Below are 24859 nucleotides of genomic sequence, written 5' to 3'. Positions count from 1 at the left end.
AAAGGAGAGTAGAGTATCCCAGGGCTGAGCCCCCAAGCCTCCCATAGTCTCCCTGAGTACCCTCAGACTCCCCTCTCCTGGTCCTGTTCCACGAGAGCCCAAGAAGGCCAGAGTAGGACTGAGCTGGTGTTGGAAATTGGCTCTGTGGGCCCTAGCGAGGGAAAGGCTAGGCTTCCTGGTCCAGATACATACTAGGGTGCTTCAGAGCAGGGGTCCCCTGTGCCTACTTAGAAGGAATCACCCTCCCCTGCTCCTTAGTGCCCCAGCCCACCCTGCTCTGATGGCTGCCAAGGCCCCCTCTCAAGCTGCCCAGGAAGCCAGAGCCTGGGTGCACAGGAATATGAACAGAGGTGTAAATTACATGGCAAGCTGTCAGCTCCGAGGTGAAAATGAAAAGTCTTGAGGCAGTGGCACCAGCAGGCACAGCAGGCTGGGGTGCCAGGCACAGCACCCTGCTTCTGCACCCCGCTCTTCCTCACACCTTCCCCTTTTTGCAGTCTTCCCCAGCCTCCCACCCAGGCCTGGCTCCTCTGCCATCCCTTCCTCTGCCATTTGAGGGGCTCCCAGATAGACCTAACCCCAAGAGGGCCTTCATCTGTTGCTTCATTTTATTTTCTAACTGGCTGACTGGCACACAGAAAACTGGGCTATGCTTTTTTGTTAATTTTGCAATCTTAACATTTGTGGTAATTTCTCCCATTGATTCCTTTTGGGTTTTTCAAGTATATAATTATCTTTCAGTGATGGTGTTTTTATTCACCTTTTCCAGTTCTCACTTTTCTTAGGATCATCTGTTTCAGTCTCTTTATTTTACAGTTGAGGATATTGAGACACAGAGAGAAACTACCTATTTGTCAATGGCCAGGCTCTGGGATCCTGCCTGAGCTCTCTCTGCCACTTCTGCTTCCTCACTTCCCTCCATGGCAGCCCCATCTCTCTCCTCGTCTCCTTGGCCCTTCATTTTCCTAGCTTTGGGCCCTCTTGCTACAAGGGGGAGGATGCTCACCAACCCTTCTGCAGGCTCTCCCTGCTGGCTCTGCAAGGCCTGCAGAGCTATCTCCTGCTGTCACCTCCTGCCCCACAGAAGGTTTAGGTTCTGGGCCAGAGGCTGTTGGGAGGCCCAGTGAGGATGAGAGGCAGCCAGGGAGAGGGAAGTTGACGGAAGCTCTTGGGCAGAATAATAACAATGTGCCACATTCTAGCTGCAACAGCGCCTGCTGTGCCTCCCCCATCACTTTGCACGTGCGATGCAGACCAGTTGCCTAAGGGGCCTCCAGGGTCTGAGCCCCCACTTGCAGGGAGTGCTGTGTGCAGGCGGGTACACGTTGGTGTCTGTGTAATTAAAAATGAACATGCCTCACTTCACCCAGTGAGGAGACGCCACCACCTCGGGTGGGATGCAACAGCTGTTTGCTGCCTGTGTAGCTGCCCAGCTGTCCAGCCTGGAGTGGAGGGATGTAAGGAAGGATTGGGCAGCTCATGGTGAGCAGGAACGCCCAGGGTCCCTCATGCCAGTGAGGTAGGAGGTTATGGGGTTGTGATTGGGTAGAAACAACAGAGCAGAACTTTTTCTGGGGCTCAAGTAGAGGTGGGAGATGTGTGACCCAATCCTTGGCCTGTACCCATTGCCTCATCCTTTTGGGGATTTGAGACCACCCAGCTCTGAGCAAACCCAGCCTCTGGGCAGCCTGGGAGTAGGATCCACCCTCGGTCTCCACCTGGACCTGACCTTTTCTGCCCCACACCTCCTCCCCACCCCTAGCCAAAGGCATGGGTTGTTTGGTGCCCAAATAGGAGTTCAGGTCTTCTCTCTCCCCCTCCTCCCTTCTTCTGATGCAGTATAAACTCACAGGGGAAGCAGTGTGGGTGCTGTGGGGCAACCTTGGCCATCTAAGTCTCTGGGAGCCCTGAGCTGCATGGGCTAAATTCATGCCCACTACCCAGGAATGAGCTCAGCCTAGAGTGAGAAGAGAATGTGGGGTGTGTTCCCAAGGTAGCTGAGGCAGTGGCACCATGGCAGCCTATGTACACCGCTCCTTCCCTTGTCTGCCAGCACCCCTGGCAGGGGGTCAGCCCATGTCGGTGCAGCAGTGGTAAGTGCTGGTGACTGAGGCCGTCTGGAAGTCCCTGCATTGTGAATAGTATTCCGAGTCCCTCTCTTATTTCTGCTGTGGAAAGCAATCCTTGGAGATATATGTCTGAGAGATTAGAACTCCTGAATCCAGTTTCTAGCTGGATCTAGTTCCTGATGGCACCTTAACATGGCAACTTCTTCCTATTAGGTGAGGAGGATTGTGGATGTCTGAATCTCTCCTTCCTTGGAGAGAACCTTGTGGTCCCCTTGATTCTGCATAGGAGTGAGTTGCTCTGGGTTGTGGCTTCATCAGATGGCCAGTAGCTTCAGTGGCCAGAGCAGGCTCCCCTGTCCTGGTGATGCTTCCTGGGGCCTCTGGCTGTCTGGGCTGTGGGAAGGGGTGTTCCCAGGGCTGGAAGGACATCAGGTCCATCCAGGCCCCTTTCCTTAGCAGTCCTAGCCCAGTGTGCCATTGACTTGGTGTCCTTGGCCCTTGGCAGTCTGTTCTCCAAGGGCTCCCTGGGGCTAGCTGAGGGAGAAGCAGCTGGTCTTGCCTTCCTCCAATGATTTTCCAATATTTATCAGCTCATTGACATGTGGCCCAGGCCACAGCTCCTGCTGTGTAGTGAGGACCTGAGAGCTGGCCCACGGTTACCCTTTCTTCCCTCAGAGTCTATACCTGGCTTGGAAGGAAAGGGCTTGTCCTCTGTTTGATCACTTAGAGACAGGGCTTATGGCTAGTTCTGTCCCTCCTCCCCTGCCCCAGTCCTGATTGGGCTTATTATTGCTCTGGGGGCAGAACGCAGAGTGAGTCTTGAGATGCCATGGAGACAACTAAAAACTCCCTCTCTTGCCTATGGGCCTGAGTTGGAAGTTTGCACCTTTGCCTTCTTCCTGCTCCTCTCCTGAGTCTGAATTTTGGCAGGACCTGGCATGTGTTAAAATGATTTGAGGCTAAGCCGTCAATGAGATTTTTAATTAGTTCCAGGGGCCCCCAGGTGGTAGGGGTAGGACCAGGCTGGGCTTGGGTGGGAGGCTGCCCCTCCAGGGGCCTGAGGGCAGGCTTGGGCGGCTGGCAGTCCCTGTGTGGGATGCTATAAGAAGGAAGAGCTAGGCAGGGAAGGAAGGGCTGTGTAGCCAGGCCAGTTTTCTCTCTCTCCTCTGTCTCCCCTGTTCCTCTGTTCTCCCCGATGGCTTTGAGATGAAGGCGACGGCAAGGATGGAGGATGCAGTTTCCATGGCAACGGGGCTGTCCACAGCCAGGCAACTTCAGAGCCGGGCTCTCCGGAGGAGGCAGATGCGCAGAGCAGCCGCAGAGCTGCCTCCCGCCTGCCAATGAGGGGGCTGGCAGAGCAGGTGGTAATGGTGGCTGCCTGGTACTGCCCACCCTGATGCCCAGTCTAGAAGGGAGAGTGATAAAAAGGACTACTCCCTCTTATCATCCCTGTTACTGCCTGGCTTGAATGTTGACCAGGGTTGAGGTGGGGTTCCATTGTCCCTGGAATTTCTTGGTAGTCACAGGTTGTGGTTCCTGGGAGCATCCTTCAAAACCAAATGTCTACAGTCCTTGAGGGATGGGCTACCAGGTTGATGACCACTTAGCAGATTTCCTCTGGACCTTTTGAATGCCCTGATTGCACTCAGTGGCCTTTTTCTTCCCTCTAGCTATCAGGGAAGGACCTAGACCTTCTTTAGGGAGTCCTCTGACCCTGGGCTTGGCAACATTTCTCAGTTCACTGCATGGGGCTCAGGTTTGGCAGATGCTCATTCCCAAGTGCTGGCAGTAGGGTAGCCCCAGAGCCTGGTAGCTCCTGCTTCCATGGCTTCCTTGTTCAGCCTTCTGAGGACCAGGGCTGGGTAAGTATGTGGGCAGTTGGAGAAGCAGAGGCAGCCATCAGTGTGTGCAGAGATGGGAGGAGCTGGACCCATGGACTCATGAGGTGGCACAAAGAGCAGTCAGGTTGGCAAAAAAATACTGGACTCAAAACTATTAAAAGTAATGACTTCTTCACTGACCCTGCGGTGTCAGGGCTGGGGTATTCCTCTCTGTGTTTGAGCACATGGAGACTTAATGTGCAGGACCGTGCTTGGGTTACCCATGTTGTCAGGCTAGCTGAGCTGTAGCTAGACTTTGGCCAGACCATCCATCTCCCCTGTGGGCTCCTAGGCATACCCTGCCATCCCACTGGCTGCTGGACATCCTCCCACTGGCTGCTGGCTGATAAATCTTATGGGCCCACCTTTCTTCTTCTCTTTCCCTGGAGGCAGGGGCGGGGTTCATTTTTTTTAGCCCTTTTCACTACTTTAGTTGGAAGGGGTTCCTCAACCCTAATATTGGCCAGGCAGGCGGACAAGTGGAGCCCTAGAGTGGCTTCTCCCTACCAGGCAATAAGTCTTTCATTACCGCTAAGTGGAAGGCTCATTTCAGAGCTCGTGGTGAGAGCCAGGCGGGTGCTATAAATAGTCGTGTTGTGAAGGTTGGCGGGTGAGCAGTGACAGGGCCGGGGCCTCACAGTCATCTCAGTGGGTAATTGCACTCCATGGCAGGAAAGGGGGACAGGCTGGGGAGCAGTGCGCTCTTGACCTCTGTTCTGATCATCCCTGCCTGCCTCAGTGCAGCTCTAGCATGCGTCTGAGCTCCGTTCCATACACACTGGGGGAGGGGAGCTTTGGGCTCTGCATCTGGGCAGAGGGGAGTAGTGTGCCTGTCTCAGAGCTTGGGGCCCTATAAGCTGCTACTTTGGCATACTGGAGAGTCAGGATAATGTTCAGTGGTAGTTCTACTTGTCCTGTCTATGCCTCTAAGTGTAGGGTCTGCCTCTTTCCCCTTGGCTGAAACTCTGGACAGGTGCTAGAAGGGGTGGGAACCAACCACATCTGATAATCCCAGAGGTTGGCATAGACCCAAACCCGTAGGGAATGGAAGTGGAAGAGGGGTTCTGCTGGCCTGGAGCCCCTGTCCAGGGTTTGTTGGTAACATGCCTGCAAGAGCAGGAGCTGAAAGCCTAAGGGTCAGGGACCCTGGCCTTTCCTGAGAGCTCTGGGTCAGTCAGCATTGTCCAGGGTGGGAAAGAGGTCAGGGTCAGGGGATCCTGGGATGGGAAGTTAGAACGTGGCTTGGCTTGGGTGCCTGGGGCCAGAGTTCATGGGGTCCCTGTCCCTGGGGTAGTCTGGGATGCTAAGCATCATGGCTTGAGGCTAGTGCTTTCTGGAACAGCTTTTGGTCACAGACATACAAGTAGGTTGGCTTAGGGTGCCAGGCCCCTGGATTCTTCTAGCACCTGTCCCAGCGTATTGTCCCAAGGACCCCCTGGTCCTTTAGATCACTGCCTCCTGGAGTCTAGGGCCCTGTCCTGGTGTCCCTCCCTCAACAGGGGTTTGGTACTTGGGGGAGATTGAGGCAAAAGGCAGAGCCAGCCCTCTGGGAGGAAGTGAACAATAGATAGTTCCTAGGGCCTCTCAGAGACAAGTGGGTCAGAAGCCCTGTAGGGCTCATTCCACCTTCTGCCACTTTCTGACAAGGAGCGGAAGCTGTGTGCCCACCCTCGGCTGGAGATCTACCAGCAAGACCAGATCTATTTCATGTGTCCACTGGCACGGCAGGGAGACTTCTATGTGCCTGAGGTGAAGGAGACAGAGCGGAAAAGCCGGGGGCCTGCGGAGGCCAGTGACACCCAGATGGATGGCACAGGTATGGAGGGTGGGGCCCTGTGTGAAGCCTATCCCTGGACTTGTGGGGCATGGTTGAGGAGACTTCTTCTTGCCTGGGCTGGCACTGTGAGTGTTCCAGGCTAAACTTGGCAGAGGTGGAAGGAGACCTGCCTACCCCAGGACCCACATGCAGAATTGCATATTTCTAGATATGTGGATCCATCTGGATTTGGATTCATGTGTGTTAGCCCTGGCAGTACAGATACAAAGACCCTGCCCGAATTCCCTCCAGATGCAACGGGGAGTACCCTGGAAACAGAGATCACAGACAGCTGGATGCTCATGGGAGGAGAATGAGGCTGTTCAGGAAAGGCATCACTTGGGTGGAGCTCATCAGGAAATAAGATTGGCACTGATCTGGAAGGTAAAGAGGAGAATAGGGTGTTTCCAGTACGGAGCCCCACCCAGAGGCAGCTACTTTCTCCATGCGGAAGAACAATCAGAAAGCCTGCAGAGGGGGGCCAGGAGATAAGTGCCCTGCCCCTTCCACCAGAGCCAGCCTTCAAACTCCATTCTAGGCCAGCTGGTAATTTGTCTGCTCTCAACCCACCTCCCTGCCATCATCTCTTGTGACCCTAGCCTTTCCCCAGGAGCAGGGGGGCCCTAGTCCATGCTGCTGGAGCCTTGAACTGTGGAGGTCCATGACCTGTGGGAGTGGTACACTCCCCCCAGTGGACAGTGGGGAGGAGAGCAGCTATCCCTCCTTCTTTAGGAGACTTCCTCTGTCCAGCCAATCTTCAATAGCCAAGGTCACCCTAGAGAGGCGTATGTTGTGGTGGCGGGTGGGGGTACTGAGAGGCAGGCAGTCTTCACTCCCTAGAGGCCATGTCCAACACAGTTAACTTCATCTGCTGTTTAATTACCTCCGTGGGGCACTGCTCCCACCCGCCTGGTAGTGCCCGGCAGACATTCTCCAGTGCCCCTACTGTGAGCACAAGACATGGCACAAGGTCAGCAGGCCCAGGCAGTCCCCAGGGCAAGAAGGGGGATGTCTTGACCTTCCTTCAACCTCCCTCTGCTGCCTACATCCCCGTGCTTGGCCCACCCACCCAGCTTCTCTCCCAAACACTGCCTGCCAGGGGTGTTGAAGGACTGCTTGGCACCGGCTACAGCTGGCTACAGTGTGGCTCCCACGCCCCCAGCGCCTTGGCCTGTCTTCCGCACTAGCCTGCCCGCCCACTCCTTGGTGGGAGTGCCGAGGGGTCTGCCTACCTCTGACAGGGTCTGCCCTGACACTCAGGGCAGACTCTGAGTATGTGCCTGCCAGGTGCATGCCATTTGCACAGCAATGTATGCTGGGCGCCTGGCTGCCCAAGGCTTGGCCTGCCCCTGCCTGCCTCCCCACTGGGGCCCCCACTTGGGCTAGGAGGTGAAAGGGGGTGATTAGCTGCCTTATGCCTGTTATTACATTGATGTATTATTTAGCTCCAGAGAGGCAATGAATATTTGATCTCCTTGCACTGGCTGTGGGCAGTGGAGGAGGGAGGGACTGGGGTGAAGATGGCAGCTTCATTCCCTGCCCTAGCTGCCCTGGAGACATAGGTGCTACCCTTCTTTGCCTGGCCTTTTCTGCCCTGGGACACAGGCCCAAGACTTTGGAACTTCCTCTGGTGCAGACCTTGGTAGGGCTGGAGGGATGCCACTTTTCTTGCCTTGGAGTCATTTGCCAGAAGTGTCCACATGTCTCCAGGGCTTGTCCTCATCTTAGCATACTGGGCCCTAGCCTGAAGGGGCATCCCTGGACTCCTTCTTCTGATCATTCCTATCCTAGAAGCTGGGAGAGGGAGGAGTCAGCCTCCTGGCAAGCAGGCAGGTTCCCATCCTGGGTCCCAAGAGAGCCATTGGATAGGTGGGCTGGTGGAACATGACAGTTTAATGGGGCCTGGGAGCCCCATTTCATTTGCTCCTTTCAGGCCTGTAGCACTCGGGGCATTGATTGTCATTTAAAGAGGGAATAAAGAGCTGGAGTCCTGCCCCAGAGTTAGAAGGCAACCACTCATAACTGAAGGTATAGCCCAGGCTCACTTTTGGCTGCCTGTATTCTGGATGCCATGACTGGGGCCCCAGCAAGAAGAGGGCCCTAGGCCAGTAGCCTGGCACTTCCAGAGCCCACCTCATCTCTGCCAATAGGCCCAAGGGGCATCTTCTTGGAGCCAAGGGAACAGGAGGAGCAGGCCTCAAATCCCCCCACCCTTACTTTAGTCCCCATCTGAGGCTCAGTGAAAGTTGCAGGCCAAGTCCAAATGCCAAACAGACAGTCCCCAGCTGCTCCTGGCTCTGGGCTCCATCACCATGGAGACAAGATCTGGGGAAGTTGGCCCACCCCTCACCTCTGTGATGTTTGACAGCTGCCTCTCTCCGGATAACACAGAAGGGAGGCATATCAGCCTTCTTTCAATCTGGATTCCTACACAGCGGGCCTGGGCTCTTTGTTCCTCCTTGCCCCTCACCAACTGTTGTCAGTGCCTCTGATCTGGGGAGATAAATTAAGGGATTAAGGGGTTGCTCCTGAACAGGGCAGATGAAGTGTCTCCTTGCCTGGAGGACGTGTTAGGGGTGGGAGGAACAGACTGGGAGGGATCTGGACCCTCAGCCCTGTCTCAGGGTTCTCCAGCTGCCAGAATAGTGCTCTCATGGTCCCCTTCTGCTGCTTTGTGGTGCATGAACCACCAGTAATGGTTGGGGATAATTAAGGGTTCCTCTGGGGTGACCCAGGCATAGGGGAAGAAAGCCTTTAAAAAGCTTTATCCTAGTACACTCCTTCCTTGGAACTGGTTTCTCAGGACTTCTCTATCCCACTTCTCCCTACCCTTGCTGCCTTCTCACATCAGGACTTAACCGGGGCAAGAGGCTGAGGCCAGCTGCCTTCCTAGATATAGCTGCTCCTTGGGGAGCCCTGCATGGGGGAGGGGACAAGAGAGTAGGCCTCCTGGTCCATTCTCCTGTCCTCATGCCTTATGGGTACTATCTATAGCTGGCCTTGGACAAACCTCTCTCCAAGCCTGAAATGGGATGTGGAGAAGGGGACATTAGCTTGAGTCTCTTTGTTCTATCCTCAGATCCTCACCTCAGGGCTGAGTGGTCCTTAATGGACTGTTGGGGGGGGAGGGGGACAGCAGGCTTTGTGAGAGCACAGGGAGTTATAAGGCTAATTCAGGGGAAGGGAGAGGAGTGCATAGCAGGCTGTCTGCCTGTGCTCTCTCTCTTTCTTTCCCTCTCCCTCCCTCTCGTTGCCCTGTCAGTGCAGCTCTGGTGAGGGCAGAGGGCAGCTGGAATGAGCCTCCTGAGCTAGGGCCTACTTTATTATTCATGAGCACACTGTGTATGCCGGTTCCTAAGCAAATGGCAGGGCGTCTGTCCTCTCCCTGTCCTAGCTAACGTGTGCTCCCTCTTCCTGGCACAGGAGCTGACACGACGAGTGACACAAGTTCTGTAAGCCTGGAGGTGGGTCCTGGCAGCCGGGAGACTTCAGCTGCCACACTGTCCCCTGGAGTGAGCAGCCGTGGCTGGGACGACGGTGATACCCGCAGTGAGCACAGCTATAGCGAGTCAGGCGCCAGTGGCTCATCCTTTGAAGAGTTGGACCTGGAAGGCGAGGGACCCCTGGGGGAGCCAAGGCTGAGCCCTGAGGTTGAGCCCCTGGGGGCTACCAAATGGCCCCGGGAACCTAGTACTCCTGAAAAGGGTGAGGAGTAACCCTAGGCCTGTACCCTTCTGGGGTACATTTGCTGAGGAACTGAGCAGACTCTCCAGCCCTCTTTTTCACCTCTCAGGCCCAAGCTGGGGCCAGGGGTTTCAGGGGGACCTGACTTCCACTGCCCCGGGCTCTAGCCAAGCCTTCTCACCACCCTCTCGGCTTCCAGGGCCAAAGAAGCCAGGGACTATATTCTGCACCCAGACCCCGGGGCTACCGCCCTTCTGACATGTTTTTTCAGATTCACATTGGAGCTTCCAGGACCCAGAATAAAGCAAATGATTTTCCTGTTTCATCTGGATTTGGGCTGTGCTTTTGTGTGTGTGTGTTTCACCTTGAGGAGCCCTGTGCAGACAGGCTGGGAGTGGGCAGGAGTACCCCCCCAGGCTGAGGAGAGGAGGAAATGTGGCAAGGTACTGTAGGGTGAGAGGAGGAAAGGAATATTGAAGGCTCTCCACTCCCTGCTTTGTGGCCCCAGTTGACAGCTGCTCCTCCATTGAATCTGTCCCAGAGGCTCCCCCAGGTTGCCGGGGAACAGGCAGAGCAGGTCAAGGAGTGTAAGAGCCAAGCATAGGGTATCCTTCAGGGCTCGGGAGTGGGGAACTCACAGCCTCTACTTCCAAGGGATGCCTTTGTGTCTGTGGCTCGAGTGTACCTGTGCTCATGCTGGTATCTGCTCAGCAGGTGAGGATATCCCTGCTGTGCCTGTCAGTGACTATGTACCTGCAGAAGCACATACATACACACATCTTTGGTTCTATGTGTGTAACCGTGGATGGGTCTGCTTGTGGTAGCCCTGCGTGAAGCTGTACTCAAGCAGGCATCAGGATGTGATTGTGGCTGGGTATGGCTGTGTTTGTGTGGATGGCTATGTGGTTATTATATTCACACGATGCTCTCCTTTATGTGTCTTAACTGTGTGGAGGTACTAATAGGGGTGTGAGACCAGCTAGAAGCATAATTTTGGGGGCTTTGTCCATATACAGCTCTCCATGTGTAGTTCTGTGTCTGTGTACAGCTGTACTGTGTGTTCATGTGTAAAGCTATAGGTCAGTACAGCTATGTCTATGAGTTTATCTGTATATGTGTAGACATGTCCACATGTATATCCATGAATACAGTTATGTGTCTACGTGTAAAGCTGTGTGTGTGGTTGTGTGTACTTCTCTGTGGTCGTGTCCATATGTACAGCTCTATAAGACTGGGTATATGTCTTTGTGGGCACAGCTGGGAGTGGTGGCTGCGTAGCCGGGTGCATAACTGCCTGTCCACGTGCTGCAGCAGCACTGTGTAGCCTGCTTGCTGCGGGCCGTGTAATGGGCCTCTGGGACTGATGCTGTATTTAAAGCCCTAGGTCTTTTGTGAGGCTATCTTAGTGAGTGGGCTGGGATTGCTGTGCAGCTCCTCTCACCTCAGCACCCTGCTGCTATCAACCCCACTGCTCCAATGGCTCAGCTCATCGCTCACCTCCCCCAGGCAGCAGTTGCTTTGAACCAGCCAGAGATGATGAGAGCAGCCAGAGCTGGAAGACAGTGTATCTGTCTCTCCAGCCTTGTCTGACAACTCTGAACCCTCATCCTGCTGTCACCTCACCTCCCATTAATAGTGGAGTTTGGGTTTGTTTGGGTTTGATGTGTTTGTCTGTTTCACAGCTGAGCTTTTCCCAGCACAGTGGGGCATCCGGGTTTTGCGTCCAGGGCAAAAGCCTGTCCTTCCTTGGTGACACTCCTGCCCCCTAACTGCCACACACACATGTAGATGTATGTGCCAGAGGGACCTGGGCTTGGCATGTGCTCATTAGCATGTGTCTAAGCTAGCTTTGCTTCTACTGACACCTGTGGAAGAAAGGGCAGCACCAGGGGAGCATATGTAGGGATGTTCTTTGCCTTAGCACCTGGTGTGCATGCAGGCTCTGAGGCTAAACTTGAGTGCAGGCCCCCTCCCCAAACCCTTCAGCACAATTGGTTGCTGCAGTTTTTCCACCACCTTCTACCCAGGGGCGTCCTCCATTCTGCTGCAGGAGGGAAGAAGAGTCAAGAGCATCTTCTCAGAGCTGTCCTCCCTCTGATTGGGCTCCAGCTCCCATTCCCTCCTACGCAGCAGCAAGTTTCAGGAACCTCTTCCCTATTCCCTTCCTCCCCAAGATGCCCCTGCCAGCCCCAGCATGTTCCTTAGGGTTGACCCTAGTCCCTGGCCCTGCAGCACCCCCCACGCACCCCAGGTTGATATCTTTTTGCCATAAATACCCTTTGTACATGAGGGTGGGGATTAGTGGAGGTTGGTGGGGCAGGAGGTCAGGGCTAGGTATGGGGGTGGTGGGTAGCAGCTTTAAAGGTCATCTGCAGGAAGAGGAAACCCCATCCTCCTCTGACCCCTCCCCCATGTCTTCCTCCTAGTGACCCAAGCAAGCCCCAGCTCTCACATCGGGCCAAAGGCATATGCCCCTACCCCAAGTCTGGCTTGTGGACTGAGCTGCAGTCTGTGGTTGGAGAGAATGGATGTGAGGACAGGGACAGACTTGTTGCAGCAGGCTAAGCTCTCTACTTATCTCCCAGGTGTCCTTCTACATAGCTCCCAATGGCACTTTGCAACCCTAAGGCTAGCCCCTCCGCTCTCAAAGATGGGACCCATAACACTGTGTATACCTCTTTGGACTCAGTGACCTTCCCGTCCCTGTGTCCCATACCCGCTGCTCTGTGGGCTGCAGTGTGACCACGGGGTGGAGGGGGCCTGATAGACACCTGCTCCTGCGCAGAGCAGGAGCGCCCGAGGATTCAGCACCACGCGGTGGACAGCTCCGGGACAGAAGCCCCGCGAAGAACAGAAGCCGGAGGCGCAGGGCAAGATGCTGTGCTGGAGTCTGGAGGGAGGCGGAGGCCGGGTTGGGAGCGGGAGATCCGGAGTGGGGAGGAACGGAGGAGGGGCTGGGGGCGGGCCGGGGCCAGGGGCGGGGCGGGCCGCGATTGAAAGCGGCCGGGCGAGCTGGCGGGCGGAGAGCGCAGAGCTGCTGAGCGAGGGAGCAAGCCAGTGAGCGAGAGCTGGAACCCTGCGCCCCCCGGCTCCTCTCCGTTTCTCTCCGCGCCGGAGTCGGGCGCGCCAGGTAGGGTAAGCCCGTGGTGCCGCGGCCACCGCCAACCTTATCGATCCTGACCCCATGTCCCGGAGACCCGTGGGCCCTCGAGTTCTGGGGCGCCCGGGCCGGGACGGGCCAGGGCGCCCAGACAGTGCTTGCCAGGAGCTCCAGGAAGCGGGAAGACAGCCCCAGGCATCCCGCCTTTCTTCCCCAGAGAACGCACGCCCTGCATCACGCTCCTTCGTTCCTCCTCTCCTTCCATCCTCTGGTCTGTCTGTCTGTGCCTCTGTCTTTGTGTCAGCCTCTCGGGCTCAATCACTCCCTGCCCGGATTTCGTGGCACAGGCCCCCTGGCTGTCTACCTCTGGGGTTCTGTCTCCCTCCAGGGTATTGTCCCTGTCTGGATTTTGGTCCTGGCTGCCCCTGCGAGAGGCTTGTGGTTTTGACTAGTTTGGGCCTCAGCCCCCATCTGGGTCCCTTCCCTATCTGTCCTGGTCTTCATGCTTGCCTCTCTCTCCTGGTTGCCTGGTTGAACTGCTTCTTTCTGGGTACCCACAGGATCCCAGTCTCCCTGCCCTGGCACCAGGGAGAGATTAACCCTGGGGAGCTGAGGGACAAAGTGAAGAATCCCAGTTTCTGTGGTCAGGACCTGGGGTCCTTGAACTAGTGGCTGGCCTTCTTCAGCCTCAGTTTCCCTCTCCTAGCCTTCCCAAGCCTGCGTGATTGTGAGAGCCTGTGTGGGGTGGGCATCCAGGAGGGTAGCTGGGGTACAAACAATGAACTGCAGAGTGGAAGAGGGAAGGAAGGGTCTCTGAGGGCCAGGGCCAAGGTGGACAGGATGGGGAGAGGATGAGGATAGGGAGATTAGAGATGATGACTGTCTCTACTTGGATCTGAGCTGAAGAAAAAACAGAGGCATAAAGTCTCGAACAGCATTCTAATGCAGAGCTAAGGTGTCCAAAAGTCTCATCTTGAGCACTGTTTTGAGATTCTGACCAGATGAATTGCCCCTGACTCTGGACACACATATGTTCACATCTACTTTCCCTGCTGACTTAAGACCACTTAAGGCCACTTCAGTGATCCTCCCTGGGGCCAGCCTCTCCACCTTGCTGTCAAACTCCCAGGGCCTAGAGATTATATTACCTCCTCAGTCAGGGGGCTCTGGGGATGGATTTTTAAGAACTAGGGGCTAGGACCCTTGGGTGCTCACCTGGGCTCCAGTCTCTGTAGGAGTTGGAAACTACCCTTTGGAGACCTTTTTCCTTCCCTCTTTTCTGGTGGGTTTCAGCCACAATGGCCCATCTCTGGAAACACAAGTCTCAGCATAGGGACTAGAGCCCCAAGTTTATACTCTAACCTGGCCACTGCTGCAGTATTGACTTTGGGGTCCTAGAAGCTTTGTACAAGGTCTTGGACACTCTTTGATTCACAACAGGATTAGTGTTGGCTCAGGTCTTCTGACTTGTCTGGGCCTCTACTCTCTGCCTCCCTCTTTCTCTGCTGAGTATGGAATGGGCATGGAGCCTATCTACAGACCCAGATCAGGGCAAGGTTGAGAAACAGGCCAAAGGGTGTCCCGGGAGTTTTCAGCCTAGTTTGTGATACTGTCTCTCCCTGACTCCCTAGAAAAGTCCCTAGGGAAGGGAATTGGGGAAGGCAGAGTTAGAAGGGTTGGCCACTCTTGGGTTCCACTTCTCCCTGTTTGTCTGTCTGTCTCTTTCTCTGCAGGAGCTGGGTCCCTTCTAAATTCTCTTCCTGCCTGTCCTTTCCTGGTCTCTGCTTCCTCCTTTCTTTGCCTTTGCTGCTTCTATCCTCATCCCCCGGAGGCCCAGGTCTGCTGGACCCATCCATCCCCTTTGGGACTATGGGATCACTGCTTGGGCTCCTGGCACTGCTGCTGCTATGGGGCGCTGTGGCTGAGGGCCCTGCCAAGAAGGTGCTGACCCTGGAGGGGGACCTGGTCCTGGGTGGGCTGTTTCCAGTACACCAGAAGGGTGGCCCAGCAGAGGAGTGTGGGCCTGTCAATGAGCATCGTGGCATCCAGCGCCTGGAGGCCATGCTTTTTGCACTGGACCGCATCAACCGTGACCCACACCTGCTGCCAGGCGTGCGCCTGGGCGCGCATATTCTCGACAGCTGCTCCAAGGACACACATGCCCTGGAGCAGGCACTCGACTTCGTGCGTGCCTCGCTTAGCCGTGGTGCCGATGGCTCACGCCACATCTGCCCCGATGGCTCGTATGCCACCCACAGTGATGCTCCCACTGCCATCACTGGTGTCATTGGCGGCTCCTACAGCGATGTCTCCATCCAGGTATGTGGGGGCTATCCAATTGGGGGCTGGGTAGGGAGTCTGGAGGTGGGAGCCCAGAATTCCCTCTGAACAGGGGCTCTGTGATGCCACACATTGGAAAAGGGGCTAGGAGCTTCCTATAAGTAGCTTTTTGTGTGATACTAGGAAAATGCCTCTGTCATATAGTGGGGGTTGATTTTTAGAGATTGTGTAAGGAAAACATCCCGCTTCCATCACACAAACACACACACACACACACACACACACACCCCTGAGGTTAAACAGCCATGAGAAGCTTAGTAGCCAGGCCTTTTGAGTCAGAACTCCAGGTTTGAACCCTGGCTCTCCCACGTACTATGTGACTCTGGGCACTATTTCTCCCTTCTATGCCTCTGTTTCCTCCTTATAGAACAATAGGACAATCCTAACATTTGCCACTCTTAGGGTTGTGGTGGAAATCTAATGAGATAATACATGCAAAACATGTATCAGAGGCATAATCAATATTAGCTGCTCTTACTAATACCCCATTTTATACATTTTATAGATGGAGAAACTGAGGCTTGAAGAGAGGCAGGTGCAGGGCACGTGAAAACAATCCCCCAGGGCCCTCAGCTAAGGGCCTCCAGCTCTGTCAGATTATCTCTCCATGGGCTTGAAAGGGGTGGAAGACAGAAGCCAGGAGAACCCCAGAGAAGAGAAACAGGGGTGGAAGACCGTGGAGAAAGAAAAGCAGAATGTGTCTAGCAGGGGGAGAGTCCCCTAGGGTCTTCAAGGGGTACAGACAGGATTTGAAGGGGTGGAAACAAAGTCCTCCATCCTCCTGCTTTCTCACAAGAGGTAAGCAGATTGTACTGGCCCAGCTGATATCCCTGAGCACACCTCGCTGCTTTAGCCCAAGTGGGATCTTCCCCCTCCCAGACTGGGTCCCACCTCTTACCTGGACCCTTGCCTGCCTGGTCCCCAGAACAGGCTGCCAGATGAGGTCAGAACTGGGATCAGGGTCGGGATTTGCAAGGAGGGCATTGGCTGGTGCTTAAGCTTCTTTTAGGAGTCTGGCTGAGAGCACTGGAATTAGAGGCAGGCCAGGACCCCTGACGTGGAATGCTTATTCAGGAGAAATGAAGCAGGAGTCTGCACTATGGAGGCAGCTTCTGGCCTAGGATCAGGAAGGCCTGCTCATCCCCCTACTGCAGGGAGTGAATTACCGGTTCTGCTAGTCCCACCTACTGGAGGTGGCCGGTAGCAGCCACCTACATGTGCCACCTCCCACTGGCTGATGTCTTCAGGGGCCTCTGAGGTGCTTTCCTAGCACCCACCCTCTCCATAATTCTCTTCAGGGCTCCATGCATTCATCTCCAGGACCCAGTCACCTTCCTCCCACCCCAAGCTGCTGCCTCCTATAGTAGGTAGTAGGACCCACACTTTAACATCGGTCTACTTTTTCCTTGTCTGAGTCAAAACAAGACCCAGCCCTTCATCCTTAGGTTGCACCTGCCTGTTAATCATTCTTCCCCGTTCCTGCCCAAATCCCTCTCGTCTTCCATATGCCAGTCACTGTGGCCTCACATACATTCTCATTTTTATCTGCTCAGCAGCCTTGTCAGGCAGAAATGAGAAACTGAGGCTCAGAGAGTTTTGCTAACTTGCCCAGGGACACAGGCAGAAAGTACAAGAGAGGCATTGAGATTCACAGTAAGAGCCTGTGTGCAAAGACAAACCTAAACTCCCTCCTGTGGGAACTGGATTTTGTCCTGCTCTCACCTACCCATCTCACCAGGTCCTTGTCTGGACCCCACTCTTGGGGGCTGATCCCAGGCAGTCAGTGGTAAGCAGGAAGCCTTATTTATTTCAAGCTCAGCCATCCAGTAGAGACCAATTCTTGGGTTCTCAAGGCCATAGGCCTTTCAGATCTGGTCTTCTTTCCTGGGGAAGCTTTTTCCTTCTTTCTCTATCATTCCATCGGGATAGACTCTGGCAAAGGGATACCTGCTCCAAATACATAGAAAGCCTAAGAACCCTGAGCAGCCCAGATGCCAGCTAGTGCCCCCTGCTGCCCTGTGCAGCCAAGTGCCAACCTCTTCCCCTTTCAGGATTTGGGCCTTCCCTTGCCTCCCTACTTTTGCTACTGCTATGCATCTGAAGGGAGATGAAAGCAGGGTTCTAGTGTGGTTCAGGAGCCTGGTGCCTCAGCCCTAGGTCTTCTCTCTCCCAGCCTTTGGGAAGGAAAACTCGGTGCCCTTAGAGGGAAGACACATCAAGACAGGATATAGGTCTTTGGGGTGAGGGAGACCTCAAGGCTGACCACACAGACATTTGATCCCATGGTTGAGTAGCTGTGAAGAACACATCTGTCTTTTGAGTTTGACCTGATCTCTGATCTTTGCCTGCTCTACCCCTCCCCCAGGTGGCCAACCTCCTGCGGCTATTTCAGATCCCACAGATTAGCTATGCCTCCACCAGCGCCAAGCTGAGTGACAAGTCCCGCTATGACTACTTTGCCCGCACAGTGCCCCCCGACTTCTTCCAAGCCAAAGCCATGGCTGAGATTCTCCGTTTCTTCAACTGGACCTATGTGTCCACTGTGGCATCCGAGGGTGACTATGGTGAGACAGGCATCGAAGCCTTTGAGCTAGAGGCCCGTGCCCGCAACATCTGTGTGGCCACCTCGGAGAAAGTGGGCCGTGCCATGAGCCGCGCAGCTTTTGAGGGTGTGGTGAGAGCCCTGCTGCAGAAGCCCAGTGCCCGTGTGGCTGTCCTGTTCACCCGTTCTGAGGATGCCCGCGAGCTCCTCGCGGCTACCCAGCGCCTCAATGCCAGCTTCACCTGGGTGGCCAGCGATGGCTGGGGGGCCCTGGAGAGTGTGGTGGCAGGCAGTGAGAGGGCTGCTGAGGGTGCCATCACTATTGAGCTGGCCTCCTATCCCATCAGTGACTTTGCCTCCTACTTCCGGAGCCTGGACCCCTGGAACAACAGCCGGAACCCCTGGTTCCGTGAGTTCTGGGAGCAGAGGTTCCACTGTAGCTTCCGGCGGCGAGATTGCGCAGCCCACTCACTACGGGCCGTGCCTTTTGAGCAAGAGTCCAAGATCATGTTTGTCGTTAATGCAGTGTATGCCATGGCCCATGCGCTGCACAACATGCACCGAACCCTCTGCCCCAACACCACCCAACTCTGTGATGCAATGCGGCCTGTCAACGGACGCCGGCTCTACAAGGACTTCGTACTCAATGTCAAATTTGATGGTAATGAGGCTAGCCAGTAGCCACCAGCTGTTGGCCTTGGGAGGACAGGAGGGAGTGGGTCCTCAGGTTCCATTACCTGGCTAAGGGAACATGGCCTACAGCAAGCAAGGGAGTCACCCAGGGGGCTGGCAGAGCCAGGACAAGGATGGCTAGACAGGGCTCTCCAACTGGAGCCAGGACTGAGGTTCCACTTTCTGGCATGGTACTGTACTTGGAGGGTCTCTAGTTTCCTGCTTGGGCCTTGTATTCTCTCCCTCCTGACTCTTTATCCTGCAGGGAGTGGGAACTGGCGGTTCTCAAGCCCATTCTCAGGCAGGAAAACATTAGTGAGAGTCAGAGTAAGGATGGGTTAAAAGTGAACATTAAGAAATACTCCGTTTTCTGAGAAAATTGATTCCTAGACTTGATTTTTTTCATTCAAGGTAGCCAGTCTCTTCATACCAAAATCTATTTTTATAGGTATTTATTTATTTATTTTTAAGATTTTGTTTATTTGAGAGAGAGAGAGAGAGAGAGAGAGAGAGCACAAGTGGGGGGAAGGGCAAAGGGAGAAGAAAACTCCCTCCCGAGCAGGGAGCCAGACAGGAGGGTCTGATTCCAGGACCCTGGGACCACAACCTAAGCCCTGAGCTGAAGGCAGACGCTCAACTGACTGAGCTATCTAGGTGCCCCATAGGCCTTTTTAAAAAAGATTTATTTATTTTAGAGAGAGCAAACTCGCATGAGTGGGAGCAGGGGGAAAAGGGAGAGGGAGAGAAGCAGACTTCCCGCTGAGCTCAGAGCCTGATGTGGGACTGGGTCTCACCACCTGAGATCATGACCTGAGCCCAAATCAAGAGTCAGACACTTAACTGACTGAGTCAGTCAGTTTATTTTAATCAACTTCCTGGTTTTAAGAACAATGAATGCCTCAGGCTGTGGGGGACCTTCAAGGGACTCCAGGCTGCACCATTCATGGTGGGGCCTTAAGCACATCATATGCTAGCATGAACTCCAACTTCTCAGTGGCACCTGGGATGACAGGGATCCTGCTTCCTCCTGAGCCTGGCTGGGAGATGTGAGGTTCCCAGGCCAGGGGAGATGAGGAGTTGAAGTGTCTTGTGAGCTGCCTGATGAGTACATCCTGGTGACCATCAGTGGTTGTAGATGACCACTGAGGTTGGGGTTTGGCTAGCATTGGGGTTAGTATTAGGACTGGAGGGTCTGGATTGTCATTAAGTGGATTAAGTGGGACCAGGACTGGACACGAGGCTGAATTTAGCTGGGAGGAAGTCCATGTTAAGTCTGGGGAGAGGGCTGTGGTGTGTCTTATGATAAGGTTGGGATCTAGGTTGGAAGATATGGGAGAGTAGGTATAAGGCTAGGTTTTGGGGAGTCATGGTTGGGGATTGGTGAGGGCAGTAGGTTTGTGGAGGTGCCTAGGCTTTGAGGTTCAGGTTCTATTTGGAGTTTAGAGTTGAGATTTGTTGTAGCCTCTCATTTAGAAAAATGGCGGGGAGGAAGGCTAACTTTAGTGTTGGGGTGAGGCTTGGAAGAGCAAGGAGTGGCCTCAGCTCTGTGGTTTGGGTTCCATGTAGGGTGAGGGTTGAGGTCACATCAAGATTACCCACCAATCCAACCTTCTCTTCCCTCCCCAACTCCAGCCCCCTTCCGCCCGGCTGACACGCACAGTGAGGTCCGCTTTGACCGCTTTGGTGATGGCATTGGTCGCTACAACATCTTCACCTATTTGCGGGCAGGGAGTGGGCGCTATCGCTACCAGAAGGTAGGCTACTGGGCAGAAGGCCTAACCCTGGATACCAGCCTCATCCCATGGGCCTCGCCCTCGGCCGGCCCCCTGCCTGCCTCTCGCTGCAGTGAGCCCTGTCTCCAGAATGAAGTGAAGAGCGTGCAGCCAGGGGAGGTCTGCTGCTGGCTCTGCATCCCCTGCCAGCCCTACGAGTACCGGCTGGACGAATTCACTTGTGCTGACTGTGGCCTGGGTTACTGGCCCAATGCCAGCCTGACCGGCTGCTTTGAGCTGCCCCAGGAGTACATCCGCTGGGGTGATGCCTGGGCTGTGGGACCTGTCACCATCGCCTGTCTAGGTGCCCTGGCGACCCTCTTTGTGCTGGGTGTCTTTGTGCGGCACAATGCCACACCAGTGGTCAAGGCTTCTGGACGGGAGCTCTGCTACATCCTGTTGGGCGGTGTCTTCCTCTGCTACTGCATGACCTTCATCTTCATTGCCAAGCCATCCACGGTGGTGTGTACCTTACGGCGCCTTGGTCTGGGCACCGCCTTCTCTGTCTGCTACTCAGCTCTGCTCACCAAGACCAACCGCATTGCACGCATCTTTGGTGGGGCCCGGGAGGGAGCCCAGCGACCACGCTTCATCAGTCCTGCCTCGCAGGTGGCCATCTGCCTGGCACTTATCTCGGGCCAGCTGCTCATTGTAGCTGCCTGGCTGGTGGTGGAAGCACCAGGCACAGGCAAGGAGACAGCCCCAGAGCGGCGGGAGGTGGTAACATTGCGCTGCAACCATCGAGATGCAAGCATGCTGGGTTCACTGGCCTACAACGTGCTCCTCATCGCACTCTGCACACTCTATGCCTTCAAGACCCGCAAGTGCCCTGAGAACTTCAATGAGGCCAAATTCATAGGCTTTACCATGTACACCACTTGCATCATCTGGCTGGCCTTCCTGCCCATCTTCTATGTCACCTCCAGTGACTACCGGGTGAGCTACCTGCTGCAGAGTGGCAGCTGGGGGTGGGAGTGGACACTGGACCTTCTGTTTCCCAGTATCTTGTTTACTCTTCTGATAACTCAGAGGTTCCAATAGGCTGAATGCTCACCCATGGGCACACAGCTTGTGGTGACCCAGGTGGGACTGGACCCCAGTGGGGGGGGGGGTGCAGGAGGGTTGAGTGGGGCCTAAGGCAATGGCCAAGGAGGTGGAGGAGTTACAGCTGAGATTTCAGGACTTGGATGTCATGCTCTAAGCTTGAGGAGATGCATGTGCTGAAATATGTCCAAATGAACTGCCCTGCTCCACTGAGGGGTTAGCTGCAGAAGGGGACACCTGGTTTAGTGGGTGGGTGATCAGGGGGTCAACTAAAGAATTGAGTCAGGAAATGTTGCTGATTTGGTTAGGTTGACCAAAGGTCCTAGAAAGAGCACAGAATAGGGAGGTGTGGTGTGGTGTGGTATGGTGTGTGTCTGTGTGTTTAGAGGGAATCATGGAGGGCTTCTTGGAAGAGGGGCCCTTGAACTGCACTCTGCAAGACAGGCAGATTTGGATAAGTTGGGTGGAGAAGATAGGGGAGGGTAGTCAATACAGAAGCTGACTGGAGCAGAAGGTGTGCACTGACCTCCCTCAAGGAGAGGAGGCACAGATGGTGGAAGGTAGGCGGAGGTGAGAGTGGAAAGCAGGAATGGGAATGGCAAGGCTATCAGGCCATATGGCCCCAAAGGGCACAATTCTGATGCCTCTCAGAACTGTGCAGTGTGGCATGGCGCCCCCTGGAGCTGTGCAGCTCTGGGGTTGAGAGAAGAAAGCAGGGAAGGCAGAGAAGGTGAAGCACAGAGCAGCTTGAGATCTGAGATACAGGGTTGAGGAAGGATAAAGCAGGTGGAAATGGCACCCCAGTTGGTGGCTTCCAAGCAAAGTTCCAGCTGGCACTGAGTGTCTCAGTAGGTCTCCTTAGCTTCAAGGGGCAATGGCTGCTTCTGATGGGGTGGTCAGGGAAGGCTTCTTTGAGGAGGTAACAATGAGCTGAGCTCTGAACAATAAAAGGATCATCTTGGTGAGTCCTCACGACTCTGGAGTAAACTCCGTGGCTCTCCCCATTTTACAGACGAAGAAACGGAGACTCAGGGAGGTTCAATCCCTTGCCTAAGGTCACTCAGCTTGGGAGTGTAGAGCAGGGTCTGAACTGACAATCTTAACAATTAAAGGAGCAGGAAAATCGAGACAAGAGCCCCTGGAAAGGCCCTTTCCCCCAGGACAGAGGTATGGTGGGCAGTGCTGGGGGCCAGGGCGGCTGGGCTTGGCTGCTGTTGCACCTGCTGGGCCACCTGCCTGGTTGGTGGAGGCCAGGGCTGGGGAGGGAATCTGCTCTGACTCAGCCTGCATTTGCATATGATTTGCATTTGCATGCCAATTATAGGTGATTAAGGACTAACCTGGACACACACAGTACTCACACATGCACATGTGCACATAGGCACACACTCATGCACACACACATACCTGCACACATATGCATGCAGATACACACTCATACACACACCAGCACGTGTACTCCAATGCACACATACACCCCTGCACCCCTGCATGTTCACGCCCTCAGCTGGAATTTTGATCTCCCTGGGAAGGTGGTCCACAGGCTGATGCTGGGACTGTGCCCACCTTCCTAGAAATCCTTTGGGGCTTAGCAAATGGACCAAGGCCCGGTGTTGGATGCTTACCATCTTTCCTACTCCCTACCCCCATAGCCTGGGCAGGGATGCTGGGGCCAGACTCATCCTTGACTTCACCCATCCCAGGTACAGACCACCACCATGTGCGTATCAGTCAGCCTCAGTGGCTCTGTGGTGCTCGGCTGTCTCTTTGCACCCAAGTTGCACATCATCCTTTTCCAGCCACAGAAGAATGTGGTCAGCCACCGTGCGCCCACCAGCCGCTTCAGCAGCGCCGCCACCAGGGCCAGCTCCAGCCTCGGCCAAGGTCAGCAACTCATCCTAAGCAGGCTTCTCTCTGCCTCAGCTCCTCAGCATGGGGGACACTCCTTGGGTTGCTGGGATTCCTTGACTGGAGGTGGAGGGCCCCTCAGATGAGGCTGGACAGGAGAGGGAGGAATGAAGGGGGAAGGAGCCTGCCTCCTCTGCTGCCCCCTCTCTGTGAAGGACCTCAGAGTTGGCCCCAATCTCTGGCTTCCTTTCCTAGGATCTGGCTCCCAGTTTGTCCCCACCGTTTGCAACGGCCGTGAGGTGGTAGATTCAACAACATCGTCACTTTGAGGACCCTGCTTTCCTCCCCGACACAGCTGTTCCCTGAAACCTGGTGCAGACCCGCATACAGGCCAGGAAGAAGTCAGCTGGAGCACTGCAATAATGCCACCCCCATGCCCATCCCCAAAACCCACTTACTCCAACCATTCAGAGTCAGAAGTCAGGGTCCTTGGCCCAGCAGCCTCTGCAACAGCCACCAACTGTCCTTGCAGCGTCTCCCCTCCTTGCTAGGCCCAGGACTCCGAAGGAAGCAAGCCAGGGTCTACTCTGCCCTGGAACAGGATGGCTGAGGACTGTGGGCCCCAATCCCCAATCAGCAAAGGTGCTTCCAGCCCCACCTCTCCTTCCTTCTAGGGCCTTTTTAATTTTTTACGTAAGTTCTTCTGGGATGGGGAGGGGGGTTTTGTGGGGGCCATCCCTTCCCTGCATAGTAGTTTGTCCTGTGGTTTATTTTGTATTATCTGTAAATAAAGTGTCTTTATTTAAAAAAAAAATCACTCATTGCCTTTGACCCAGGGAAACTCCTAATGCCCTCCAGAGCCTCCTAATCTTCCTTTCAATAGTATTTGTTGACTCTGCTCTGTGCCTGCTCTGTGCCAGATGCTAGGACCTGGTGGCCAGCAAGACAGACCCAGCCCTGCTTTATGGAGAGACAGAAAATGAAAAAGCCATCCTCTCTGAGAAGGAGCCACTGCAGAGCAGCCAAGGAACTAGTGGGATGAGGGCAGGAGGCTTCAATGGACACAGGCTCATGTGACAGTCCAGGGGAAGATGTGGATGGTGTGGGCAGTGGGGCAGGAAGGGCCACTGACTGTGACAGGTAGCTGTGGGCTTTTCCACAGCTGGCCAACCTGCCCCTTGGAGGAGCTACTGGTTAGCACAGAGCCAGGCTGAGTGTTGGTGTGGAGGGAGCCAAGAGCAGACACAGAGCTGGACATTGCCTGTTCATGCAGCTTGTACAAAGCCAGAAAGAGCTCATGAGGAGGGAGGCGATGAAGCAGGAAGAACAGAGGCTGGGCAGCTGGAGAGGCCATCTGCTGTTGGACTTTGTGAGAGGTGGGAGAAGGGACCTTTCTCCAGTCTTGGAGGAGCTCTCACCCAGGGGCAGGGGGGCGGAGCCAAGAACCCTTGGGTGCCCCCCACTTGCCCTCTGGGGCTCACCAGGAGAGGGTGCAGTGACACAGCCTCAGCCACAGTGCTCAACCAACCACTGCCCTCCTGTGGCAGAGGTGGCAGTGGGCACACAGCCCAAAGGGGAGCAGAACCTGGCAACTTCTGGTGGGAGTATCACAGAGGGACAAGGTCCTGGATCAGGAGATTGGCAGGCCAAGGACATTGGCTATTTTGAAGTTAACTCATTTGCATTTACAGGCCAGCAAGGTTGTAGAAATTTGGGTTAACAATTTTAAAAACATAAACAGAAAACTGAAAAAAAGTTATAGGAACGGCTTTTCCTCTCCAGCAGATACCTGAAGTGTAGGGGTGTGGCATCCTGTATTTTCATTTGCTAATTTTGGTGAGCCTACTGGAGTGTCTCTTTTCCAGATTTCTGGTCTTGAATGCCCCGGGCCTGCATGTAGCCCTCAGTGGCTAAGCACCGGGGCAGTGTCCCATGGTACCTGTGGTGCTGGTCTCTGCTTCCAGTGTGGCCTTTTCTGGGTCTTCCTGCCAAACCGGACCCAGGAAACATTTGCCCATATTCCCAGCCCCTGGACAGGCCAAAGTGAGCTCTGATGCTTTTGCACCGGGAAACTAACCCTCCTTCCATGGTG

General features: G+C 54.8%; 2 protein-coding genes across 11 annotated transcripts in view; both read left to right on the top strand.

The window, feature by feature from the left end:
- The window catches only part of TEX264 (testis expressed 264, ER-phagy receptor), a 32957-nt gene extending 23183 nt beyond the window's left edge, over positions 1–9774 (top strand). For all 8 annotated transcript variants that reach the window (XM_025987095.2, XM_025987070.2, XM_025987119.2 and 5 more), the window contains 2 exons: positions 5597–5765; positions 9189–9774. In XM_025987095.2, the coding sequence (XP_025842880.1) occupies positions 5597–5765; positions 9189–9481 (462 nt within the window). In that variant the 3' untranslated portion in view covers positions 9482–9774. The remainder of the gene's footprint in view (positions 1–5596; positions 5766–9188) is intronic.
- Positions 9775–12416: 2642 nt separating this feature from the next.
- GRM2 (glutamate metabotropic receptor 2) lies at positions 12417–23581 on the top strand. Of its 3 annotated transcripts, XM_025987048.2 has the most exons (6): positions 12417–12579; positions 14283–14868; positions 17255–18092; positions 19736–20811; positions 22623–22803; positions 23023–23581. In XM_025987048.2, exons 2-6 carry the CDS (start codon positions 14419–14421, stop codon positions 23094–23096), a joined length of 2619 nt encoding a protein of 872 aa, XP_025842833.1. In that variant the 5' UTR covers positions 12417–12579; positions 14283–14418; the 3' UTR covers positions 23097–23581. The 3 variants fall into 3 exon arrangements, with proteins under 3 accessions (XP_025842833.1, XP_072576986.1, XP_025842824.1); XM_072720885.1 differs by lacking the exons at positions 22623–22803; positions 23023–23581 and adding an exon at positions 21932–22088; XM_025987039.2 differs by having other exon boundaries at positions 12423–14868.
- Positions 23582–24859: the final 1278 nt, after the last annotated feature.

This window comes from Vulpes vulpes, chromosome 9 (assembly GCF_048418805.1).
Source record: "Vulpes vulpes isolate BD-2025 chromosome 9, VulVul3, whole genome shotgun sequence".
NCBI classification, from domain to species: domain Eukaryota; kingdom Metazoa; phylum Chordata; class Mammalia; order Carnivora; family Canidae; genus Vulpes; species Vulpes vulpes.
Note: the sequence above shows the minus strand (reverse complement) of the source record. Positions and strands in the feature narration are given on the sequence as shown.

What these genes read in the sequence shown, in the direction of transcription:
- GRM2 (XM_025987048.2), top strand. Translation starts at nt 14,419, where the DNA reads ATGGGATCACTGCTTGGGCTCCTGGCACTGCTGCTGCTATGGGGCGCT. An exon ending in ACAGCGATGTCTCCATCCAG is followed by an intron (nt 14,869 to 17,254) that starts GTATGTGGGGGC and finishes CCCCTCCCCCAG; the next exon opens with GTGGCCAACCTCCTGCGGCT. An exon ending in CAGCTCCAGCCTCGGCCAAG is followed by an intron (nt 22,804 to 23,022) that starts GTCAGCAACTCA and finishes TTCCTTTCCTAG; the next exon opens with GATCTGGCTCCCAGTTTGTC.